The sequence below is a fragment of the Cebus imitator genome, unplaced genomic scaffold, assembly GCF_001604975.1.
Source record: "Cebus imitator isolate Cc_AM_T3 unplaced genomic scaffold, Cebus_imitator-1.0 Scaffold106, whole genome shotgun sequence".
Taxonomy (NCBI): domain Eukaryota; kingdom Metazoa; phylum Chordata; class Mammalia; order Primates; family Cebidae; genus Cebus; species Cebus imitator.
This window is the reverse complement of record NW_016107421.1, coordinates 6,092,847-6,118,788: the sequence shown is the minus strand read 5'-3', so window position 1 is coordinate 6,118,788 and position 25,942 is coordinate 6,092,847. Positions and strand designations below refer to the sequence as shown.

Genomic DNA, 25,942 nt, shown 5'->3' with positions numbered 1-25,942 from the left:
GAGTGCTTGTTCCTGATCATGAATCCTATGAAGTTGGCCCCTCCTCCCCCCGCTTCCTCCCCTCCCCTACTTCCGCGCCGCCCACCCTCCCCCTGCTGCCACCTAGGGTCAGGCCAGGGCAGGGGACTGTGCAGCTCATCACCGACTCCACCCCTGACTGGTGTGCACACTGAAGCTCTGGGGAAAACAGCGCTAAGGAAAATGCGTTTCAGCTTCCCATTGCTTTCTGAGAAGAGACCTTTTCAGCAATTACGTAGCCTTTGTATCCCCTGAAGGCCGCTTTGTGTGGCTGACTTCCTTATTTCCTCCATGAAGTAGTTCAATCCCATGTAGTACCCACAACAACAATTGATAAATTCTGCAATGCCTTCCTTTTGGAGGGGCAGGGGGACAGAGTCTCATTCTGTCACCCAGGCTGGAGTGCCATGGTACAATCTCATCTCACTGCAACCTCCACCTCCCAGGTTCAAGCGATTCTCCTGCCTCAGCCTCCAAGTAGCAGGGATTACAGGCGTGTGCCGCCACACCCGGTTTTGCCATGTTGGCGAGGCTAGTTTGAAACTCCTGACCTCAGGTGATCTGGCCACCTTGGCCTCCAGAGTGCTGGGATTATGGACGTGAGCCACCGCACCCAGCCTGAAATCCCACCTTCAGGATGGTTTACTTTCTCTTTTTTTTTTTTTTTTAGCATTTTTAGGGAATGATTCTGAATGGATTTTTAGTTTTTCACTTTAATTTAGTAGCCAAATATTGATAATAAAATTTAAGAAAAGGTGTCTTTCAGGAAAGTGATGGGGTTGGTGGGAAGGGATGGTGGTTTGCAGAACACCAGGGAAGAACTCTTGGAAAGGTCGTGAACATCAGGCTTGTTGGGGGGGAGGTTGGTTCTGGGTGTGCTCTTTGTGTTTGCATATCACATAGTATTTCTTAAATTTAGAAAAGCTACCGCAAAGGCACTTAAGCACTGAGAAGCGTGGTTCTCACTGGGAGGCTTGGGCTCCACTAAACCTGACGGCACACCCAGCTGCCCGAAGAACCCCGGCATCAGTGTCCCTGGGGAGGGAAGGACAGGAGCTGCCACTTGCTGGCAGGGCCACCTTGGTGACTCTGGACATCCCTGGACCCTTGCAGCAGGTGTGTAGCCCCACCCAAGGGAAGGGGCAGCAGGTTGCCTCAGGCAGGTGCCAAGTTCCAAAGAATCCCCCGCCTCAGGGCCTCCAAGAGCTGGTGTGATCATTTCCTTTGTCATTTCACCCAGTCAGACGCCCTTGACCGGCTCAGGGTCACTTTTACCCCGAGCAGCATTGTTTAGTGTTTACCCCCCTCAAGTTACCAGGGGACAGATATTCATGGAGCAGGGGAGGTGGTTTGGTAAATCCTTTCATCCACAAAGCCATGGAAAAATGCTAAATTACCTAAACCAACAATTTGCAAACATATAGATATATAAATTTATAAATATTTATATAGAGTGATACAGATGGATAAAGGCACACAGAAGGGAGAAAATGTACTTGACTAGGTAGCATTTTAAATCAGGATTCAGATGCCAGTTACAGCAAGATCATCTCCTGTCAAAATGAATTCTTTTAATCAAAAAGCACAGGGTTGGTGAGGGTATGGTGAAGTGGGCATCCTTTGCTTAGCTGGCAGGGATGTTGGCAAAATCTTTTCTGAAAGGGGTTTTGATGGTATGCCTCCAGACTTTTTAAAGTGTTGATGCCATCTTTGCATAAAATCAGTGCTCAAAGAGACCCTTCAAATGACATGGACCCTAAGGACAGTTGTTTTTCCTCACAACTCAGGTAGTCTTCGGAAACAGGCTGGAGGCTCCCGTAACCATGGCAGGCTTTGTCTGCACACTGGTGCCCTCTCCCCGCCCACCGTGCCGTTCACATCAAAACCCGCCCTTTGCGGGCATGGCCCAGGAGCGATGGTGTGGTGGCCACTCTTGGGAACGGCTTCCTCTTTGAAACCTGCCCCACAGGACTCCTGATGCTCCCTGTACAGACCTGATTTTCAATGGAAAGTTGCCTCCAAATTATGGTTCCTGTGGTCGCAAAACACCAGCTCACGGCCCCTGGCCTCAGCTGGAAGGGGCCCAGTTAGCGAGCCAGCTCCGAGGCACCAGGGCAGAGCGCCCAGCTGGCGGGCACAGGGTGCGGTTGTCTCCATCACTTACTCAACAGCCCTCTCTCCCTCCTCTCTTCTTCCTCTTCCCCTCTGCTGTTTCTTCCTCCAATTATCTTCAGACTGGTATCTTTCAGGCCTGGGAGCTCTGCCCCTCCACGCACAGTCCCTGGTTGGTGCGGACCGGGTGTCCCCCTCCATCCACAAGCTGCGGCAGCACCGCCCACTGGGGCGGACTCAGTCAGCCCCGCTGCCCCAGAACGCCCAGGCCCTGCAGCACCTGGTCATCCAGCAGCAGCATCAGCAGTTTCTGGAGAAACATAAGCAGCAGTTCCAGCAGCAGCAACTGCACATGAACAAGGTGGGTTTGCTGGCTTGGTGCTCCCAGGCTCCGGAGCGGCTGTGTGCTGTGTGCTTCAGCCCCAGCCTTCAGCACTGGCCCCTTTCTGACCTTGAGGTAGGCCAGGAGGCAGAAAGAGGGAACCGGAGCAGCTGGTGCTCTGGCCCATGGAGCAGGGGCAGGGGCAGGGGGATGCTGCTGGGAGCCTGGGCTCAGGAGCAGTTCACCTGCAGCGGGATACGCAGGGCCAGCACCCTCCCCTGCCAGCCAGTGTGAGTCAACTTGGACGACGTCCTGCCCGTGGGGCCTCAGTGCCCACAAATGGAATCATCTGCTTGGGCAACACTTGTTTCTGGGGTTACCTAAGGCCATTTACTAAACATGTCTTTAAATAAACCAGCAGCCCACAGTGCCCATCTTCCAGGCATCCAGCCCATGCAGCTGTCTAAGTGTAAGCAGAGTGTACAGGGCCGGGGGGTGGGAGTGGTTGGAGTTGTACAGGTGCGGAACTGCAGCAGGAAGCTGAAGGGACACTGTCAGAGGTGGTGCTGGGCCCCGGCCAACCCACAGAGGTCAACGTAACCCACAGACATCTTGAAAGGCACTCAGATAAGTCCATTTTCAGAGGAGGCAGTAGGAAAGGTTAGTGCTGTGATGCTGGTTAATAGGAAACTGAAGTGCTGAGTACGTGTTCATCAAATGCTGGCGTGTGAAATAGCGCATCTTTAAGATACAAGATCCGTGAGCTGCTATGAAAATAGTCCAGCATTTCCTCAGAAGGTTGGACAGAGCCACCACGGGGCCCCGCAGCTCTGCTGCCAGAGATGAAAGCACGCATCTACACAAAAACTCAGGCAGACCTTCACGGTGACCTGGGGCCCTGTATCGGGCCGCTCTCACCCTGCTGTAGAGAAATACCTCAGACTGTGTGGTTCATAAGAAAAGAGGTCCCGTTGGCTCCTGGTTCTGCAGGCTGTAGATGAAGCTTGGTGCTGGCGTCTGCTTCTGGGGGGGACCTCAAGGAGACTTTCAATCATGGTGGGAGGGGGAGGGGGAGCGGGGGCATCACTTGGCAAGAGCAGGAGTGAGGGATGGGGAGGGGCAGGGGAGGGACCGCACACTTCCAACTGACCAGACCTCACAGAACCCACTCACTACAGTGAGGACAGCACCGGGGATGGTATTCAGGCATTCATGGCGTGTCCACCCCTACAATGCAGTCTCCTTCCGCCAGGCCCTTCCTCCAGTATTGGGGGTTAAATTCAGCAGGGACTGTGGACAGGGACACAGTTCTAAACCGTATCAGTCCTGATAGCTCTTGTCAGTCGTGATAGCCATGTCAATCACAATAACCACGTCAGCTGTGATAGCCACGTCAATCATGATAACCACGTCAGCTGTGATAGCCACGTCAGTCATAACCACGTCAGCCATGCTGGCCACGTCAGTCGCGATGGCCACGTCAGCCGCGATGGACACGTCAGTCGCAATAACCACGTCAGTCGCAATGGACACGTCAGCTGTGATGGCCATGTCAGTCGCGATAACCACGTCAGCTGTGATGGCCACGTCAGTCGCAATGGCCATGTCAAGCTGTGATGGCCACGTCAGTCGTGATGGCCATGTCAGCTGTGATGGCCACGTCAGTCATGATAGCCACATCAAGGGAGCAGCGCAGGCGTCCCTCCTGTGATGCATAGCTGCAGGTCGGCACACTGGAATGTCATTCAGCCACAAAGTGGAATGACACTGGCCCGCTGCAGCACGGGTCAGCCTTGAAAGCAGGGGGCCAGGTACCAGAGGCCACATGTGGCATGATTTCATGCCAACAAAACGTCCGGAAAAGACAGACCCACAGAGACAGGATGCAGATTCAGGGGTGCCGGGCCTGGGGTGCTACAGGCAGATGGGGAGCCTTGCCAGGGAAGCAGCATCTCTTTTTAGCAATGATGAAATTCTTCCAAAATCAGGCTATGGTGATGGCTGCGCAGTTCTGTGAATATACTAAAAACAACAAATGCTGTCATTTAAAAGTGTGAATCGGATGGTATGTGAATGACATCCCAACAAAGCTGTTACGAGGAAGAGAGAGGTGAGTTGATAGGAGGGGAGCGTCTGGGGTGACTTTCAGAAGGAGACGTTGAGAAGCCTCTGGCAGATTTGGAGACAGAATCATTTCCCTGTTGTGTCTCTGGTGAAAGTGCCTGCACACCCCGACTCTAACCTGCCTGTTACTCCCTGGGTTTCAGGACGTCCTGGGTGTCTGCCTGTCCAGAGGTTCGGGGTCTTCTGTGGTTTTCCTGAGGGTGAAAACTCGTGGTTAGGATTGGGAAGGAGACAGACTCTCCTAGCACAGATGGATGCGAGTTGGAAGGGGAAGTACCAGGATCCCCAGCAAGGGCAGAGGCAATGCTGTGGGAGAGAGCCCTCCACCCCCACACTGCCGCCTCCTCCAGCAGCCCTGGACTCCTGACACCATCAGCCCCTCCCACCTACCTGGTCCCAATTTCCTTCTCCAAAGCCCCAGGGTTCCAGCCCAGAAGAGCGGTGGGCTTAGCCCTCGCATTGGTCAAAGGGTCTGATTGCGTGGTGTCCAGGCCTGTGGGACTGACTCGGAGAAGGCCCCTGGGAGATGCCAGCTGGCTGTGGCCCACGTGCGTCTGAGCGTCTAAATCATTGCGGGCTGCAGGCTTATCACTGGGGAAACGGGCCCCTTGGGGCCACAGCCTGGCCCCGCTGCCCACTGGGCGCTAAAGAACAGGCGCACCCCTCCCACCCATGTGCCCCCCAGCTGCAGGCCCTCCTCACAAGACACAGGGAGCCAATCAGAAATGGGCGGGCCGCCCAGCAAATCCCTTCATTGGGCCGGGAAGGCACCTGCCAGGCGTCTTCACTCCCAGGTGTCAAAAGCACTTTCACATCCATCTTGCTAATGCCACTTGGGTTTGTTAATTTATTATGTCATTATCTGAGTGATGGGTAGGAGGTTTGAGGAAGACAGGAAACACCTATTCACATGCATTAGATTCTTGAATGATGTAGCAACCGGGTACTCTCACTGGAGTTTGTTCTGCCGTTGATTTACAGTAGCGAGTGACAGTTGATTGAAACGTTTAGACAGAGTTTTCCAGGGACGCCTTGCCTTTCCAGGTAAGACAAGGATCTTACCCAGCGCTGCCTGGCACTGACGTCTCTGCCCCTCCTCTTGGAGGATGTCGGTCCCAGGGGGCTCACTCCCTGAGGACATCGGCCCAGCTCTGGCAGCTGTGAGCCCTCCTGTCCCACAGGGCTGCTCTCTGCCCCTCCTTCAGCCTGTACCTCGGAGGGCAGTTGCTTTGGAGACGTCACTCTGAGAAACAGAAACAGAAGTGGCCTGCTCCTAGCCATGGTGTCCCCGCAGCCACATGCAGCCACTCTAGCTTTCCTGAGGCCGCAGCCCAGAGAGCTGGCTGAGAAAACTCGAGCAGGCAGACAGCATTGGCCCCGAGCTGGCTCGCCCTCCTCTCCGCAGCCTGTGGTCGGGATGATGGCGAGTGTTCTCCAACTGCGTCAGCCTCTGTTGCCCGTGCCCCCTGCCTTGGATGCAGTGGTGTTTAATAACGGTTTGTGGCATGAAGGAACTTTCTGAAGAGAGCACGCCATCAAGGACAGGTGGAGCGTGGAACTCTGCAGGCGAAACTGGCCCACCGTGCTGGCTGGCCATGCCCAGGCCCAGCCTCAGTCATGGCTGGTTTACATGCAGTGGGTGGTGTGTGTCCACCCGCTGGAGGCTTTTGTAGAGGTGCATTTTAGTAGAAAGCTCTCACTTTCTACTAAAAGAGGGCACCGGAAGGCGTCTTCCACCCGTGGAGCAAGAAGCCTTGTGCTCAAGGTGGTTCTTACAGCGATTTCTCAACTCCACACAAGAACCCGCCTCCTGCAGAGCGGAGGGCCTGCGTTCCTGGGAGTTGGCTGTGTTTCCCTTTAGCTTGACATCCTCAATGTTGAATATGAAAACTTGAACTCATATTTTGGGTGGTCTAATTATGAGTGTGTCCAATCGCTTTAAAATACTGGCAGTTTACCAGTTCGGTTTTGGCCCTGAACTCCGGTCTGACTTTTTAAAAATGTAATTATTCCAAATATGGAGGTGCATTTGTTCTTCCTGAATTGCTGGAAGCAGGCTCCCGGTGTTCCCAAGGTCTTCGGGCTGCACAGAGCTGCTTCAGTTGTTTGCCTGCGTCCAACTCGCCTCCCAAGCCAGCTCTGCAGGGCGGCCCCAGCCCAGCCAGTGAGACTCGGAGCTGAATGTCGAGAGAGAGAGAGAGAGAGAGGAAGCCTTTGTTTCCAGCTGTAGCCCAGGGAGGTGACCCACTCAGTGCCGGGGCAGGGGGCCTGGCCTGCGTCACAGAAGGCTCTGATGCAGTGCCACTGCTGAGGTGACGTTCTCCTCGGGCCCTGCCTCAGAGCCCTCGCCCGAGTCCCATGGTGTGGAGACAGTCCCTCCTCCAGGCCGAGGGGCATCCAGCAGTGGTGAACACTTCAGAGGCTTTGCCCTCGTAGAAGGGAGAAGAAATACCTGGGGATGTTGTCACTAAAGGACACTGAAGAGATGCAGCTCCGGGCAGCACCTGCCATCTGCAGCCAGCCAGAGAAGGGTCACCCAGGAGCCCTTGCAACAATGGGGAGGTCTGGTGACACACGGCACGGTAGGCACGGCTGCCAAAAGCCCCCAGCGGGCGGGCTAAGGGGCCACCTGAGCCCTGGAACAGTCCCCTGGAGAGAGGCTGACCCCGCCACCTCTGCCACCATTCATCTGCATAGGAGAAGGACATGGGGGATTTCCTGACCATGTTCTTCAAGTTTTCCTTTAGGCTTGAAATTTAAAGCTGGGCTCGATGGCTCACACCTGTAATCCCAGCCCTTCAAGAGGCCACGGCGGGTGGATCGCTTGAGCTCAAGAGTTCAAGACCAGCCTGTGCAACATGGTGAAACCCCATCTCTACGAAAAGACAAAAATTAGCCAGGCAAGGTGGTGCTTGCTTGTAGTCCCAGCTACTCAGGAGGCCGACGTGGGAGGATTGCCCGAGCCCTGGAGACAGAGGCTGCAGCGAGCCAAGATTGCATGACTGTACTCCAGCCTGGGCAGCAGAGCAAGACCCTGTCTCAAAAAAGAGAAATTTAAAGCAAAGCGTCAGAAGAAAAGTCTTGGAGCTTCTCTCTCCACCGAGCCCTCCCTGGGCCACCTCCTTTAAAAAGGAAACAGACCCTTTTCCTCGAGCAGCCTAGATTCTGTCACAGCCTGGCTTCCTGGGGGTGGTCGTTTACTGCAGGAACGCCCTCCCCTCTGCCCTCAGCTGCCTTGTCCGCCGCCCCACCCTGGAGAAGGGACCTGCTGCTGTGTCCCCCACGGGGCTGCTGCCCTCCAGCACTTCACCCACTTTACAATGGCCCCTGGGCCCTAAAGAAAGCCAGGCACTATTTCTGCTCACTGCTGGGACTGGGCAGCTCCATGGGGTCCCATCTAAGGTCCTAGTTTTCCTCCCTCACCCTCCCCCCATTTCCCTTCCCCACTCCTCCTCCTCCCCTTGTCCTTTCCTGGCATGGCACCCACTCTTCTGCTGGTCCCCTGGTCTCCTCTCCTTGTCTGTGTGTGTCTGTGCCTATGTGTATTTGTCTCTTTCTGTATGTATATGTATCTGCATGTCTACGTATATGTGTATCTGTGTCTCCATCTGTGCGTGCCTCTACGTGTATGTATCTGTGTGTGTCTATGTGTATGTATCTATGTATCTTTGTGTGTGTCTCTACATGTATGTATCTGTGTGTGTGTATCTCTACGTGTATGTATCTGTGTATCTGTGTGCGTGCCTCTACGTTTATGTATCTGTGTGTGTCTATGTGTATGTATCTATGTATCTTTGTGTGTGTCTCTACGTGTATGTATCTGTGTGTGTGTGTGTGTGTGTGTGTGTGTCTGTGTTTGAGCCTCTGTAGCCTCCCTAGCCTCCAGCACTGGTCTCTGAGGCCTCAGCCCTGCTGCATTTGGCTCCCCAGCTCCGCATGGTGCCTCTGTGCTCCCAGCTTTGACTTTGCCCCATCTGCTTACTGCCCGAGTCCTGATCTGTCTCCAAACCCCAGACTCGAATCTGCACCTTCTTGCTGGATTTCCCTGATGCTGGGATGCAGCTTCTCTGAGCCACCCCCACCAACCTCCCCGTCCCGAGGCCAGCACCTCCTCTGTGATAACCCTTCTCTGGCGCTTGGCTGGGAGCCCTGGTGTCTCCTGCTCGCTCCGCCATCCATGGGCGGCCTCCACTGCCACTCGGCTGAGCCTCTGCCGGGCCCTGCTGCCCGTGTGGGATTGCTTCTCTCCAGGCATCGCCCTGCCCTCGCACTGACTCGTTAGCACCTCCCTGTGGCACAGGCAGGACCATGCACCCCTCGGAGAAACCAGCAGCCTCTCCTGCCGGTCCACTGAGGAGAAAAGCCCTTAGGCACGTTCCACATGGGGATGGGTGAACTGTGCATCCTCAGACCCCTTGATATGGGGCTTTGGGATTGTGGGAGCGTTCTTTCACAGTCTGCAGAGGAACGCAGTTCAGTTTCTGCTTTCTTCTGAGAAACTCCCCGTGCGCCCTTCCTAGTCTGACTCCAGACCCCGCCTCCTCTCCTGAGCTTTCTTTGCCATTTACCACATCCCTCTCTCCCCTTACGCTCTCAGCTCCGGCCTTTGCTCTGTCACATCCATCCCTCTTCCGGCTCCCAGACAAGATGGGACAGCCCCATTGCCCAAAGCTGAGGAGCTGTCCTGGCCACCCTCTGTTCCCTCTGCATGTACACTCTGTCCCGGAGCCTAGAGCTGCTTCCTTTTTGGTGTCACAGAACACGGAAACCTGTCCTTTCTCCCATGCCACAGCCAGACGTGGGGCCTGCCTCACCCTTTCACCCTCTGGCTGGTCTCTCCGAAGCAGGACATGCGTCCAGAACGTGTACCTGCTTGTCCCCGGCCCCACCTCATCTCCGGCACCCTGCGTCCGTGCTCTCTGGCCTTGCACGCCGCAACCCTGCCAGCTCCTCACAGCTCCCAGAGAGCCCTGATGTCAGCCTTGCACCCCCTTCCACCTTGCCCCACTACCTGCACGCCCCTTGGATTTGTCCATCCTTTTAGCGAATGTGTGATGAGTAATTACTGTGCCCCATGGATGAGTCCGAAGTGGTCCCTGCCCTCATGGGAACTGCAGACTGTAGGAAAGATGGCTGCATGAATGGCAACCACAGGAAAACCAGAGGACTGTGACGGGGGCTGGAGGAGGGCACGGTGCCCCATCAGGAAGGTCAGCTGCCCTTCCTGGAAAAGGTGGCATGCACGGGAGGCCCATGGAGCCTCTCACAGTGGCTGGAGGAGGAAGGGAAGCAGCAGGCTGGAGGCGAGCATGGCATGAGGGGTGCAGAGCCAGCAGCACGGTGGGGAACAGGGTGGCAGGGAGGGAGGGAGGCTGCAGGGCAATACGGCCAGATGATGGAGGGGCTCTTCAGCAGAGGCAGAATGGTGGAAGAGCGCATGGGAGACTTTCAGCAGGGAAATGACCAGGTCTAGCTAGCTTATTTGAAAGCACGCCCTCACTGCCAGCTGCAGAAGAAGTGCAGAAGACGGTTCATGCTGGAAGGGGGTGCCTCCTGAGGGCCATGCTATCATCCAGGCGGGAGAGGCCAGGCGGGGCCAAAGCAGGAAAGGCAGGAGGTTGAGGCTGAAGGGAAGCAGCACGGTCCAGGGGCGTTTCTTGTGAGCAGTGCACAGGCAGCGCCTAGCAGATGGACGTGGCAGCTCGTAGTGTGACTCAACAGGTGGCCAGAGAGATTCAGTTGCCAAGAACGGGTCCTACAGGAGGGAGAGGCTTGGAAGAAGCTGCCTGGAGTTCGGGTTGGGCCCACTGTGCTGAGGCCCTTGGGCACTCTGGGCTGAGCTGGGGTGTCTGGCCGGCCCTGAGGTCTGGAAGTGAAGAGCGAGTGTGGCCCAGCACCACCTTTCGGAGTCACTGATACTTGGAATCCAGAATGGGGAAATGAACTGAGGAGCAGGAAACGAGCACCCACCCTTGTTCCCTGCTTGAGAGGGCAGGGAGGGAGACCGAGAAGCAACTGTGGGATCTAACAGGAAAAGAGATCCGGGAGCGTGTCGGGAGTCCACAGGAGGGAGGATGCCGAGGTCCCTAGGACCCCATAGCGGGGCAGGTCATGGAGCACCCGTGGAATCCTGCAGGAGGGGAGGTCATGGGGTCCCCAGGATTCAGCAGGGGAGGAGGTCATGGAGCATCCCCAGGATCCTGCAGGAGGGGAGCTCATGGCACATCAATGGGATCACACAAGAAGGGAGGTCCTGGCGCATGGCGGGGCCCTGCAGGAGAGGGGGCGTGTCAGTGGGATTGGGTGATGAGCATTGTGGACGTGAAGTCTTCTGCTGGGTGATGAGCTGTTTCTCTTAGCAGCCGTGGCTGTGAGGTCAGCACTGGCTTCTCCCTCTTCACACTCAGGCTCCCCTCTGCAAACTCATTTGAGTGCAACTGCTTTTCTGTGTCTCTGCGCCTGACGCAGAAGAGGTGCTTAGTAAACCCCAAATGCCCAGAGACCTTCTTCCCCAAGCCAGGTCAGCTTGACCCCGGGCTGGGGTCCTGCTAGGCATGATTTTCTCAACACCATGGATAGCACCCAAGTGTGTGCTGTGTGGGGAGATGAAGGCACCTGCTGGCCTGGGGCAGGGCACTGAGGTACCCTGAGTCCTTCGTTGTCTGCCCCAAGGGTGGGGTTTGCAGCACACCTTCTCCTGTCATGAGCTCAGAGTCCCCGGCTCTCTGTGCTTCATGTGCTACCTCTGCCTTGCAGATCATCCCCAAGCCAAGCGAGCCAGCCCGGCAGCCGGAGAGCCACCCCGAGGAGACGGAGGAAGAACTCCGTGAGCACCAGGCTCTGCTGGACGAGCCCTACCTGGACCGGCTGCCAGGGAAGGAGGCGCATGCACCAGGCGGCGTGCAGGTGAAGCAGGAGCCCATCGAGAGCGACGATGAAGAGGCAGAGCCCCCGCAGGAGGTGGAGCCAGGCCAGCGCCAGCCCAGTGAGCAGGAGCTGCTCTTCAGACAGGTGACCACAGGCGGGGAGCGCACGGTCCCTGGGCGGCATCTTTCTGTGTGGTGATCACGGGGGATGCGGGGTCCTTCCACTGTCGCTGTCCAGTGCCTCGCCTGTCTTGTCCTGGCCACTGAGGGAGGTTGATGTGGCTTCTGTTTGGTCCCAGCAGTTCCTGCGGATACAAGACGTTTGCCCACTGTGGGCGGTGACATCACTGCTTTCTAGCCATGCACAGGCCCCACAGAATGGGTTTCCTTCCTGTCTGTAGGGTATAAATGAACACAGAATCCATGTGTTAAGAGACAGGGCATGCTTTTTAAGGAAGTGAAGGAAATAGATGTATTAATTGATCAGAAAGGCAGGCAGGGTCTGATCAGAAGCCAAGACCTTTTGTGGTGCAGAAGTGCTAACAAGCAGCCCTGCAGATCCAGACAGACGGGTACAGTTGTGGTAGCCAGAGCCAGGAAGGCTTCAGGGCACTGACACCGAGGAACCAAACTCACAGGAGACTGATGAAGAAGGCCAGTGATTGACTGGTTAATTTCCAGGGAAACATAAAACTTCCAACTCAACAGAAATACCTAGGGCATTTGGGCAGCCTGCAGAGTACTGTACCTGCAGCCAGTGCGTCCTCAGGAAGGTGGCTTCCCCTCTGGGCGGGAAGTGAGCCTGGGGAGCCGTAGCTGTAGGTTTGATGTGTCCTCCAGCGGCGGAGCTGTGGCTTCGGCTGCAGGAGCCACTGGCTTTTCCTTCCCTTCTCGCTGGACTCCACGATGGCCGTGCCACTGAGTACCTCCCCTGCTTCCTGCCTGCCAGCTGTGTGGCCTGACGCTGTCTCCACCCCTGGCAGCATCTTGGAAGCCAGGAACAGGGCTCCTGGCAGTAAACCGTTTCCTTGAATTCTCAGCTACACTTCTTAAATGCTTGCCACTGAATGAATCTGTGTGGGTCCTTGAACCTGCAGCACCTAGACTGGAGTCCACCACACGTGAGGTCAGCTCACAGTGGTCTCCAGAAGCTTCCGGGTCGGGAACCTGTCTAGAGGCTGGCATTGGGTGCTATCTCTCCTTCTCATTCAGGGGGTGGCTGCTCTAATTTCGGGGGCTTCTTCATTAGCACCCCAGGCACTAAACACGACAAAGCCCAGCAGAACTAACGCTTGCTGAAGACAGAGAGCCCGGCCTCTCTGACACACATGGCGCCTCCCGGTGGACGCTTGTCCACAGGTCCTGTTTGACGGCCCAGCGTGGCGCTTCTTCCTGTGGTCGGGCCGTGATGAAGGAAGCAAGTCTGTCACTGGGACTGAGATTTGGTGTGCTGTTATTATGCTGTGAAGAAACTGGAAACTATTTACATTAATAATTTTTAGGGCTCGCTTCTCATAGATCAGCATTTACTTTGAAAAAAGAGGTTTGTTATATTCCAAGCGTGAGACGATTATTAGAAACACTTATTTTCTGTTCTCTCCAGAGAGTAATAGGCAGAACTCCTTATCAGGGAAATGTGGTAGCGCGTGGAGCAGCTTGCCACATTCAGGGAAGATGGGGTGTCTTCCAGTCAGCCTGCCGGGAGAATCGTTTATTAGCTGCTTGGAGCCTGCAGTAATCCCAGCTGAACTGGGTTAGCGGAATCCTGGGGGCCTGTGGGTGCCGGCTCCAGCTCCAGTTCCTCCTGCTGTCTTAGGGCTGCCCTGTGCCCTGCTCCTGGCTCTGATTCCTAAAGGCAGGACAGATCGGAGCCTGGCTGGGCAGCTCTGGCTTCCCCCAATGCTGGTGGCACAGGGCTGGGCTCTGCCTCTCACACAGGAGCTGGCATGTGGGTGCTTGGTTTTCCACATTCACAGGATTTGTTCATCAAAACCAAGGAGGCGCTGGCTTGCTTTGTGCCTTGGCCTGGGTGGCAGGTGGCTGGCTGTGCCCTCCCTCAGCTGCTGCCTGGGGAGAGGCTGGGCAGCTGTGGCCTTATCTCTGCCTCGCTCCCTCCTCTCCACTCTGCCTCATATGGGGATATGCACCTCAGCCTGTCCCCAGCATCCCTTGGGGTGTCCCACGCCTCTGGCTGAGTGCTCCCCACTGCGCGCGCGCGCACACACACACACACGGCGCCCCAGCCCCATTCCACCTCTCCAGAGAGGCGCATCCCACCAGCAGGCCTGCTCCTGGCCCCAAAGGCCCTGGGCGCCTGGAAGCTGATGGGCTGTTTCTGCTTTTAGCCTGCATGCCGTGTGTGGGATGTGAGACCAGGGAGGGGAGCGGCTGCAGATGAGGCCGAGTTAGCTCTTCCACATCTGAGTCTGTGGTGTGCTTTCTTACCCGAGTTTGGCATGCAGATTCAGTGCCCTTGGTCAAAAACACCCACAAACCCAACAAGAGGAGGGGCTTCGTGCCCATTTGCTGTATGTGTGTGGTGTAGCAGAGTGGGTGCTCCGGTCCCCACATCTGCATGGCCTTCACGGTTCCCCCAGCGAAGCCAGCGCGGGCCAGCCTGCCGCCCCGCAAGAGCCTCTCCACACCGTCCATGCCCTTGCTGCTGGGCCCTGCTCCCCTGCACCTGGTCCAGGCTGCTTCTGGCTCAGCACCTCCTCAGAGAAGCCCTCCTTGATACCCCAAACCGAGCCAGGCCCCCTGGACCCCCCTGGCTCAGCCATGTTACGCTGTTAATGAAGCCTGTGGCAGATCCCACGTGGACGGCCCGCTTTCCCTAGGGGGAGCCACGTGCTGGGAGGCAGAGCCCGTGCTGGCCGTGTTCTCGGCTCTGGGCCCAGTCAGGCTTCAGGGCACTCACAGGGAAGGCCAGTCCACGCAGCCGGCCTCGCAGCATCCTCGTGGCCCGTGTACAGCCTGTCCGTGGATGGGAGATGCGAGAGAAGGGCGCCGCTAGCCCTGCAGCCGCCAACACGGCCGTTTCTCCCCGCAGCAAGCTCTCCTGCTGGAGCAGCAGCGGATCCACCAGCTGAGGAACTACCAGGCATCCATGGAGGCCGCCGGCATCCCTGTGTCCTTCGGCGGGCACCGGCCTCTGTCCCGGGCACAGTCCTCACCGGCATCCGCCACCTTCCCCGTGTCTGCGCAGGAGTCCCCCGCAAAGCCGAGGTTCACGACAGGTAACAGGTGGCCTTCGCGCAGCCTGAGGCTACGATGCAGGCCACCGTGGGCACAGCCTGGGGGGCTGCCCCTGGCCCAGCTCTGCAGAGTCTGAGGGGCTGGGCGGGCACTGTCACGGGGCCCAGGGGCCACACTGGGTGGCGGGGACCACGCAGGCCAGTCCCGGAGGCCCTGCCCACCACACACTCAGTTCTGTTACTCTGCGGGCCTGTCACGAGCTCACTTGCCCACCTTCCCTGTCCCAGAGACCCGTGGTCTCCTCCAAGAACAGTCCCTAGCCCATGCCCATGGGGCTGTGAGGACCTGCAGCTTCTGGTCCAGCGTGGTAGGAATCTGGAGCCTGCGCCTCTGCACTTACACTCTCACACCGCCACGTCCACAGCGTTGGCTCTGACGCTCCAGGGACTTAGGGCCGTGAGGGGCCAGGGGGTCCATGATTACTCCAGAGCAGAAACACTGTGGGAGGCACATGCCTTCTGTGTCTGTGCCCTCCTCATACCATCCTCTCCCTGGGGAGGCCATCTGCCAGCCAGGGTCTCTGGTTTTCCCTGCATGGTACCTCACCAGAAGTCAGGAGGCAGTGAGGTGTCCAGCACGGCTGAGGAGGCAGGAGGGGCTGGGCCCTGGACGCGTCTGCCCAGAGCTGCCTGGAGCAAGGGAGGAGGCTGCCATCCTGGGTGCCCCGCCACCCAGCCACCTCTGCAGGGCATAGGAGGGAAGGAGGCTGGCTTCCGGCAGGGCTTGCCTCTGAGACAAGCAGGGAGGAAGGGGAGCCCTTCATGTTGTTTTGATCTAATAGTTTTTGTTAACGATGTACTAAGAAAAGTTCTATAAATACAGCATGGCTTCATTCTTCAGATAATTCTCATCCAGTGGCTTAGTTTCTGCACTCCACAAGGTTCTCACTTCAGGTCATAGAAGGATGCTATTCATATTCAGAGAAATATTTCCATAGTAGTTATTATCCAGCAAGGAAAATGCTGTTTCTCAGAAAGAAAACCGTGGAAGTCACAGGAGCAGCCGGGGACCCTCTCCACAAGTCCTGGGCAGCTGCCAGCAGTAAATGTGCTTTTGAACAAATGCAGCTCAGGCAAGGGGACCCCTGCCACTGCCACCAAGGTGGGAATTCTCCCACGACGCGCCCACCGTGGTTGGTCGCAGGACACTTCAAGACAGTCCCACTTAGCTGGTGTCCTTTCTTAGTTTGTCTTTATTACTTTTAAAGAATATATAAAACAGTGCACGTTCATTGTAAAATGAACACTGCAAAACAACTGTGATGGAGACGCGCAGAAAATACCGCCTGCCCGTAATCCCACTCCCAGTGGCAGCAGGTCGTGTTTGGTTTAATCTTCCGGATCCACGTCTATGCGTGGCCAGATGGACGGATAGACGGAAACATCATTTATTTCACAGGCACGGGCTCTGTTGTGTCTGAGGCTTCCCATGGGTACCTCAACCTCTCAGCCGTCTTCCTCTGTCCGCGCATAGCGACACGGCGGGTTCCTTAGCCACCCTGAGCTGCGTGGACCTTGCTGCTTCTCCATCTCTCTGCACTCCACCTTCTCTGTCTGTAGAGACAGTAAAGGGGGTGTCTGCCTCATAGGGTCCAGCCGTGTGCTCAGTAAATGTCAGCACACGTGACCTTGTCGTGATGATTCCACTGAAGGGCAGTCCCCATTCCTCATACGCGTGAGCACCTGGTTGTTTATGCACACACACGTCTGTTTCAGCGGGGCACACACGTCTGTGTTTCACAGGACACACACATCTATTTCATGGGGGCATACACGTCTGTGTTTCATGGGACACACATCTATTTCATGGGGGCACACACATCTGTGTTTCACGGGACACATCTATTTCATGGGGGTACACACGTCTGTTTCACGGGACATCTATTTCATGGGGGCACACACGTCTGTTTCACGGGACACGCACATCTATTTCATGGGGGCACACACGTCTGTTTCACGGGACACGCACATCTATTTCATGGGGGCACACACGTCTGTGTTTCACGGGACACACATCTATTTCATGGGGGCACACACATCTGTGTTTCACGGAACATCTATTTCATGGGGGCACACACGTCTGTTTCACGGGACACGCACATCTATTTCATGGGGGCACACACGTCTGTGTTTCATGGGACACACACATCTGTTTCATGGGGGCACACGTCTGTGTTTCACGGGACGCACATCTATTTCATGGGGGTACACACGTCTGTGTTTCACGGGACACATCTATTTCATGTGGCACACACGTCTGTTTCACGGGACATGCACATCTATTTCATGTGGCACACGTCTTTCACGGGGCACATCTATTTCATGGGGGCACACGCATCTGTGTTTCACGAGACACACATCTATTTCATGGGGGCAAACACGTCTGTGTTTCACGGGACGCACATCTATTTCATGGAGGCACACATGTCTTTCACAGGACACACATCAATTTCATGGGGGCACACACGTCTGTTTCACGGGACACATCTATTTCTTGGGGGCACACACGCCTGTTTCACGGGACACATCTATTTCATGGGGGCGCACACGTCTGTGTTTCACGGGACACACATCTATTTCATGGGGGCGCACACATCTGTTTCACNACGGGACACACATCTATTTCATGGGGGCGCACACATCTGTTTCACGGGACACATCTATTTCATGGGGGCGCACACGTCTGTGTTTCACGGGACACGTCTATTTCATGTGGCACACACGTCTGTTTCATGGGACACATCTATTTCATGGGGGCAAACGTCTGTTTCACGGGATGCACATCTATTTCATGGGGGCACACATGTCTTTCACGGGACATACATCTATTTCATGGGGGCGCACACGTCTGTTTCACGGGACACATCTATTTCATGGGGGCGCACACGTCTGTGTTTCACGGGACACATCTATTTCATGTGGCACACGTCTGTTTCATGGGACACACACATCTATTTCATGGGGGCACACACGTCTGTTTCACGGGACAAACATCTATTTCATGGGGACACATACGTCTGTGTTTCACAGGACACATCTATTTCATGGGGGCACACACGTCTGTTTCACAGGATACACACACAATCTATTTCGTGGGGGCACACATGTCTGTTTCACGGGACATCTATTTCATGGGGACACATACGTCTGTGTTTCACGGGACACATATCTATTTCATGGGGGCACACACGTCTTTCACGGGATACACAATCTATTTCATGGGGGCACACGTATGTTTCGCGGGACACACATCTATTTCATGGGGGCACACACGTCTGTGTTTCACGGGACACACACACATCTATTTCATGGGGGCACACACGTCTGTTTCACGGGACACATTTATTTCATGGGGGCACACCCGTCTGTGTTTCACGGGACACACATCTATTTCATGGGGGCACACACGTCTGTTTCATGGGACACATCTATTTCGTGGGGGCACACATCTGTGCTTCACAGGACACACATCTATTTCATGGGGGCACACACATCTGTTTCACGGGACATCTATTTCACGGGGGCACACATGTCTGTGTTTCACGGGACACACATCTATTTCATGGGGGCACACACGTCTGTTTCACGGGACACAATCTATTTCATGGGGGCACACGTATGTTTCATGGAACACATCTATTTCATGGGGGCACACATGTCTGTGTTTCACGGGACACACATCTATTTCATGGGGGCACACACATCTGTGTTTCACGGGACACACATCTATTTCATGGGGGCACACACATCTGTTTCACGGGACACACACATCTATTTCATGGGGGCACACACGTCTTTCACGGGACACACATCTATTTCATGGGGGCACACACGTCTGTTTCACGGGACACACGTCTATTTCATGGGGGCACACACGTCTGTGTTTCACGGGACACACATATCTATTTCATGGGGGCACACACGTCTGTGTTTCACGGGGCAGTGTCTGTCATTGCCTGTGTGTGTATGTTGCCATTACAGATTCCCGCACTCACCCGGGCCCACACACGGAGTACAGATTGTGAGTCCTGTATTCGTTGAGTCCTGTAAGCCTGCACCTACCCTGATGCATTTTTACAAGAAGTTCCATCCCAGTAGCACTGTTTTGCAAGTGCCCACAGAATTCAATTGCAGGGGACTGACTCCTGTTAGCCTGACTCACAAGAGACTGACTTAGGAAGTATGGAAACTAATACGCACCAAGTGTACCCTCTAACAGCCCTGCAAGCACTGGGCCACGTTAAATCTCAGGTCCTTTGGCTGCAGTTGCCGCCTCTGTTTCCAGTACCAGGAACACAGGTGGGGAGGGTGGCATCCTGGGTCAGCAAGCTGAAGGGCTTGAGCGGGTCTGTCTGGGCAGCCTGCCCAGGCTCTGCACCGTGCACCCTGCCCTTCTCAGCCTGGACGAGCCCACGTTAGCCCAGGTGCCCCTGGCAAGTGGTCTGCCTGCTGAAGGCATCTGTTTACCCAGCCTGGACTTCCTTTTGTTAAGTTCTGGAAGACCAGACATATCCCGGCAGGCCCTCGGGGCAGCCCTCCTGCCAGATGTCACCAGGGCTGAGGCCTGCTGAAGAGGGGCCGTGGAAGACCTGTGCCCTGGAGGGTCGCCTGCCCTTGCCTCCCATCTCTAGCCTCTGCAGACAGGCCAGGCACACCCCCTTCACCGTGGTCCCATGTGTGCTGACTGGAAGATGGTGGCATCCCACATGGGTTCAGGTCTGTCACCCTTCCCCCTGCAGTGCCCCAGGCCACCAGCCCAGTTGGTTCTGGGGCCCCCGCCAGGGGCCTCTTCTGTGACCGCTGTGCCCTGGGGGCCAGTCCGTGCTGTGGTGAGCACACGGCTCACCTCTGTTCACAGTCAGATATTAAGTAGACCTGTGGATGTGTGTTTTGGTGTGCTCTCGAGCACACATGTCCGGTCGCTCTGGAAGTTTCTAAAGGCAGGGTGCAAGTCTGGTGTTTCTTTGGAATCTCAAGTACCTTGGACAGTTCTCGGTCTAGCAGAACTGGAATTAGAGGTTGGTCTGGGACCAGGTAGACTTTGAGGATAGGGCTCTAGAGTCGCCTCCTTCTAGAAGTCAGCACCGGCCTCCCCAGCATGAGTCCCATGTGGAACTCACACCCTGCAAGGTCCAGCCATCCAGGGGCCGTCTCTTCACCATTCTCTCCTCAACCTGCTGCAGCAGGTGGCTGTGCGTGTCCCTGCCTGGGCCCTGGGCGCTACTGTGAGCGTGGGTGACAGGCAGGCTCTCCTGCCCACCTGGCCTCTGCGTTCGTCCATGTCCTCCGGGCCTGGCCAGTCGAGGGGTCTTGGCAAACGTGGGTATTTTTCTCAGGGACCGTCCCAGCCTTCTAGGGAAGTCTCCTTCTAGGGAATCGGTGGTTCTGCCGCCACCCAGGGGCAGCCTGCCGGCGGGTGGCCACCTGCCCCTGGGCGTGCTCTGATCTGGGCCCCTCTGCTCTGCCCCAGGCCTCGTGTATGACACGCTGATGCTGAAGCACCAGTGCACCTGCGGGAGCAGTAGCAGCCACCCCGAGCACGCCGGGAGGATCCAGAGCATCTGGTCCCGCCTGCAGGAGACTGGCCTCCGCGGCAAATGCGAGGTAATGCCGGCGGGGCGGCTGGGCAGCTGCGGCTTTGGACACCACTAGAGGGGACCCACGGGGTCCCGCTTGATTCAGGGCGTCGGCTGTGCAGGTGGTGTTTTGTGCTATACAGACCTGAGGGAAGGGCCGTGAGCATCTTCACTGTCCGCAGCTTGGGCAGCCAGGCGGCTGCTGGGAGGCCCAGGGCCGTCTCTCCAGAGTCCTGTGCCCTCCCTGCAGGAAGCTGCTGCCTCTGTCCGTGCCCTTTTCTGACGTTTCCCTCCCACCTCCCACCTAGCAGCCTCTTCCCGAGGTCCAGGGCTGTGGCTGTCTGCCTCCGGGTCACTTCCCCGAGGAAGCCAGTTCCTGTCACGTTCCTCCTGGGCTGCCAGGAAAGGACCGTGGGAAGATCTGATTACATCTCAGATCAGGCCTGCTGGCTTTTGTTAAATTCTCTTTTTTTTAAATCTCTTTGAGAACATAGGGAGACCTCAGGCCCTTGGGACCATCCTCAGAGTTAAGGTGCCGGCAAGGCAGTGGGTGGTGGTGGGGCAGAGCTGCAGGCAGGCCCTGGCCTGGTTTCCATTCAGCTCCCTTACGCGGCTCAGTCCCGAGAGGGGGTCTCGGGTGCAGCAGCTCTGGCTGGCCCTCGGTTTCCCTGGCTGCCAGCCGGCGGCCGCGCTCGTTCTCATACAAGGAGGGCCAAGCCCCACCTGCTGATAGGAACCGGAGCCTTGCCCGAACCTGGCTGCGGTGGACTCCCAGGCCCCAGGAGGTGGAAAGGATCGGCCAAGTAATGCTTGAGGCTGGGACAGAAGCCTCACTTGGGTCAGGCCGTTGTCACAAGGGATCTTGCGCTTCCCAGGGGGAGGAGGGTGTGGCCAGGCCCTGCGGATAGTGAGGCAGGAAGAGAAGGGACTTCCGTCTGGAAGCTGGTGGCCTTGGAGAAATTTCCGTTTCCTTGTCTGTAGAGAGGGGCGGGCCACACTCGCAGGGTCTCACAATGCCCCACCCACGCCGGGACCCCTCCCCACACCAGGCATCCGGCCACGCTGCAGAGAGCTCCCAGAGTGGGCAGGAACCACCTCTCCAACAGCTCAGGGCCCGAGTGGCCATGGCAGAGATGACTGAGCTGGAGAGCTGGCGTGGCAGCCTTGCTGCAGATGCACAGTTTCTGTAGGTTTCCACTCTGCAGGTCTGCCTGTCCCTCCATTAGAAACTGGCGTATTTGAGAGCTTGAGTCAATCCATGGCTCATCTTAACTCTCATTTCCTTTGCCAGTTTTATTGGTGATACGTGAGCTTCAGCGGGGAGGGCTCCAAGCCAGGCCCAGGACCTTCCCCTGCAGCGCCCTCTGGGGGCGGGGCCGCTGCACAGGCTCTTGGCACCTGCTTCAGGAAGCCAGTCGGAATGGCCGTGCCACTGGAGGGCAGCATTGCACAGCGGACACTGGCTGTGGGAAAGCCCTCCTTCCCCACCTCCGTTCCCTCCACAGGACCAGCAGCCGTCCTGCTCCCCCTTCCAGGGGCTGCCCGAGGCTTCCTGAGGCCCCCACAGCTCCACTACCTGCTTCCTTTTCCTCCCCTACATGTGCCTCCACCCCCAGGGGCGTCCACTGAGGCCAGGGCGTTGAGAGAGGGTCTGTCAGCCAGAAAAGCAAAAGCAAGCAAGGGAGTCGTGAGAAAAGAGCCCAGGAGAAACAGCCCACTCATCCGCCTGCCCTTGGCACCTTGGGTGGAGGCAGGAGAGGCTGTGGGTGGTGGTGCCAGCCACAACTGGACCAAGGGCTAGCAGAGGGTCCCCAGGGGTCGGGGCTGTGGGACAAGCCCTGAGACTGGCAGGATCCGAGGGGAAGAAGAGCTGGGGGAGACAGGTGGCTGGGAGACAGCCACGGAGGCCACACCCCCTGGACAGTAGCCCCTTGTTCCCACAGGTGGGGTAGTTCTGCACTGCAGGTAGCCTCCAGGCTCAGAGCGAGCGATGTGCTCACTCAGCCCAGAGGGCGCAAGGTCACCCTACATGCAGGCCTGCCAGGGGTCACTGGCCTCCTGAGATGGCTGAGCAGAGGGGCTGTGGTTAGGGGTCACAGATTGTTAGAGTGAGTACCTGATAGGAGAAGATGGGGTGGACAGGGCTGTGACTTCCTGAGTCTGCAGACCACATAGAGGCCACAAGACTGAAGCCCAGGCCTGAGGGCGGGACCTCGAAGTCAGCAGCCTCCCTCTGCGTGGACGATGGGTTGGAGTGCCCTCGAGCTACTCTGTTGGCTTTGTGTGGTGAGGAAGGACGGGAGTGAGATAGGAGATCTTTTCTGCAAGCTTGGGACCCTGTCAGTGCTGGCAGGCTGGGCCAGCGAGAGGTGGCCCCAGGTCCAGCTGCCTTGCTCCCTGCCTCACTCCAGAGCTGCCGGGCAGGCCTTGGGAAGCTGCCTCACTCATTCTGAGCAGGTGCAGGTCCTCTGAGAACAGCCATGTGCTTGTATGGGTCCCGCCCTCTGCAGAGGCTTCCTGGTGGCCAGAGCAGCTCCTGGCCAAATCGCGTGCCCAGCTGGGTTTCTCCTGCCTCCAGGCATGGCGTCCAGGAAGGAGAGAAGGGGGTGGGCTGCAGGTCAGATTCCGCAGAGATCAGGGCCACGACGGGGGGGTCACCCTGCCCCAAACCTGTGTTTGCTGTAAGGAGCAGACTCCTAATGTCTTACGCTAGGAATTGAAGGGTGACAGAAATGAGGTCAGCCTTCCAACAAAGCAGGAAGGGGTCACCATCCTCCAGGCGCTCTGGAAGAGTCTGAAGTGCCTGTGTGCCGTCTGAGCCATCACAGTGTCACAGAGCTTTTGGTGGTTCGGTCCTGTGTCTTTTCTGTCTCCGTTTCATGTGTTTGTAAGGAGGGGGATTTTCTATTTCTCTTCTTTGCCTTATTCTAACATTGACTTTAATTTGTGACTTGAATCTGTGGTCTAACGTCAAGTCTCTCTTGCTGCAATTCCAGCTCTTATCTAGTGGGTAACTTTTGAGTGCGGAGGACACATGGCTGCCGGGGCCCTGCCATTCTTTCACCTGAAGTCCACGCTGCATGCTGCCTCTTGGCACCCTAGAGCACAACCAGGGGTCCCCCACAGGGGCCTTCCCGAGCGTGGGCTGCCCAGGCCATCTGTCCAGATGGAACTTGGCCCTGGCCACAGCTGCCTGTGGCTGTACACACAGCGGGGCTTCCAGAAATCATTAGAAATGAGAAGCCCCGGCTGGGTGTGGTGGCTCATGCCTATAGTCCCAGCACTTTGGAAGGCCGAGGCGGGCAGATCACCTGAGGTCAGGAGTTCAAGACCAGCCTGATCAACATGGCAAAACTCCATGTCTGCTAAAAATACAAAAATTACCCAGGCATGATATGGGTCGCCTGTAATCCCAGCTACTTGGGAGGCTGAGGCAGAAGAATACCTTGAACCGGGAGGTAGAGGTTGCAGTGAGCCGAGATAGTGCCATTGCACTCCAGCCTGAGCAACAAGAGTAAAACCCTGTGAAACTCCATCTCAAAAAAAAAAAAAAAAACAAAAAAAAAAAAGAAATCAGAACCCCCAGCAGCTGCCCAGGGCCCCAGCTGACCCCTAGCTAGGGAATACGTCCCTCCCGCCTGGCTTCCCAGGGACACTTGGCTTATGTCCCCAAAGTGGAAGCAGCACTAGGCTTAGGTGCATGGGACCATAGAGCTGTTTCTACTGTGGGAAGGTGGCATCACATCTTTCCTTTTTAAACCAGGGACCTTTATCGAGAAAGCCCGGTCCTGTGGAAAGGGACCCCCTCCCAGAGCATACCTCCCCTGCCTGGGGCACCTGCCCTCTGGGGGCTCCACCCCTGTGGTCAGGGTCTGAGCTCTCCTGGCTCCACCCCTTCCTCCTGCACCCTGCATGGACAGGACCCACAGCTACAGTGCGTCCTACAGGAAGGCCGTGTGCTAGGGCTCCGGTGGCCTGAGAGCAGCCCCAGGTGCTGGGCTGACGCAGAGCCCAGAGCTTCGCCCAACACAGGTCTCACACACGGGGTGGACACTGAAGCCTGCGGGAGGTCCGTGGATGCTGGGGCCGGGCTGCAGTCAGGAGGGAGAGAGTAGATCCTGCTCCTGCCTGGGGGGAGCAGGTGACAGTCACCACCGGGGCTGCCTGGCTGGCATGTGACTCGCCCTGTGGCGGCCTAGCCCTCTGACAGCCATTTCCGTGGGAAATGTGAAGTCAAATCTCCTGTCCGAGGCCGTCATCCATTTAAAAGATTAAACAAATGTAGCTCAACTGAAAAACAGAAACTTTCCTGTGAGTTGCTGGAGAAAATCCGAATTAGCCCAGGTTTCTCAATCTGAGGAATTCCCAAACCACAGAGAAACGCAGCCGGACGCCAGCTAGCCATCAGGGCAGGTGCCAGAGCCTGGCGGCTGGTGGCCCTGGGGCGGTCCGAGAGACTCCGGGAGCTGGGCTGGGGTTCCCCTGAGTGTGGGGAAGCGTGGCAGCTCACACCGCCTTTGGCAGCTCACCTCTATTTTAAGACCAGACCCTGGCAGTTGGAAAGCAAAGTAATAATTTGATGCCAAATCATTTGTGCGACAGTGAAGGGTAATGCGTTGAAGGCTGGAATTATCTTTTAAAATGTTTTTTCAAAGCTGTAATTAAGTGTAAGCCCTCTAAAATATTTCTTAAATATTTAAAAATACCGCGTTGGGTGACTCTGCGATAACCAGATAACGTGCTTGTTTGTGTTTCAAATCATGTTTCCTTTTGGGCGATGGTTTCCTGGGAGTTTCTGTCCGGAAGCGGAAGCAGCTTCCACAGAATGTGTGAGCGTCCTCTCACCTGTCCCCACAGTGCATCCGTGGACGCAAGGCCACCCTGGAGGAGCTGCAGACCGTGCACTCGGAAGCCCACACCCTCCTGTACGGCACGAACCCCCTCAACCGGCAGAAACTGGACAGTAAGAAACTTCTAGGTATTGGAGGCCCTTCCTTTCCTCCCGTATTGGGTTTGCAGCCCCCGAGGTTGTGTGTCCAGCTCGACCCCTCTGTCTGGGGCGCCTGTGGGTGTCACCTGCCAGGTTATAAGGTAAAGGGTCTGGAAGGGAACACTTAACCCTCCGTTCACAAGCCACTGGTGACGCATGTGCCAGGTAGCACGTGTGTTTGTGTAGAAACTGGGCAGAGAGCTCCTGGTTTAGAAGAATCTTGAGTCAAATCAGGGTTTGCTCAAGCGGCTAATGAGGGATAGATACCCCAACACACTGCCCGCCCCTGCCCTGCTGGAGCCTGCAGCTGTGTTTTGAGTTCCACTTTCAGGCCTATCAGGACAAGACCAAGAGGAGGCCTCGGGGTGTCCACTGCTAGGGGTGAAACGCTCTGACTGGAAGCACCTTGCATGGGTGATAGAGAGGAATTTTGGCCTCAAGGAGAGAACTTTCTAACAGGCATCCTCTGCCTAGGGAGCTGGTGAGAGACTTTACACAGGGATCTCGAGCAGAGGCAGGTGAACTCCCAGCCAGCTCCACAGGGCTTCAGGGCTCCCAGGACACACAGCACAGACCCGGGGATGGGAGGTCCCGGGACGCACAGCACACAGACCCGGGGATGGGAGGTCCCGGGACACACAGAGCACAGACCCGGGGATGGGAGGTCCCGGGACACACAG

General features: G+C 56.6%; 1 protein-coding gene across 5 annotated transcripts in view; it reads left to right on the top strand.

Annotated features, from left to right (window-relative positions):
* HDAC4 (histone deacetylase 4) overlaps positions 1 to 25,942 on the top strand; it is a 185,344-nt gene that overhangs the window by 105,070 nt on the left and 54,332 nt on the right. For 3 of the 5 annotated variants that reach the window (XM_017537827.2, XM_037741777.1, XM_037741778.1), the window contains 5 exons: positions 2,253 to 2,491; positions 11,333 to 11,587; positions 14,492 to 14,678; positions 20,167 to 20,300; positions 25,130 to 25,250. In XM_017537827.2, coding sequence (XP_017393316.1) covers positions 2,253 to 2,491; positions 11,333 to 11,587; positions 14,492 to 14,678; positions 20,167 to 20,300; positions 25,130 to 25,250 — 936 coding nt within the window. The remainder of the gene's footprint in view (positions 1 to 2,252; positions 2,492 to 11,332; positions 11,588 to 14,491; positions 14,679 to 20,166; positions 20,301 to 25,129; positions 25,251 to 25,942) is intronic. The other 2 variants (XM_017537830.2, XM_017537829.2) reach the window with 2 other exon arrangements.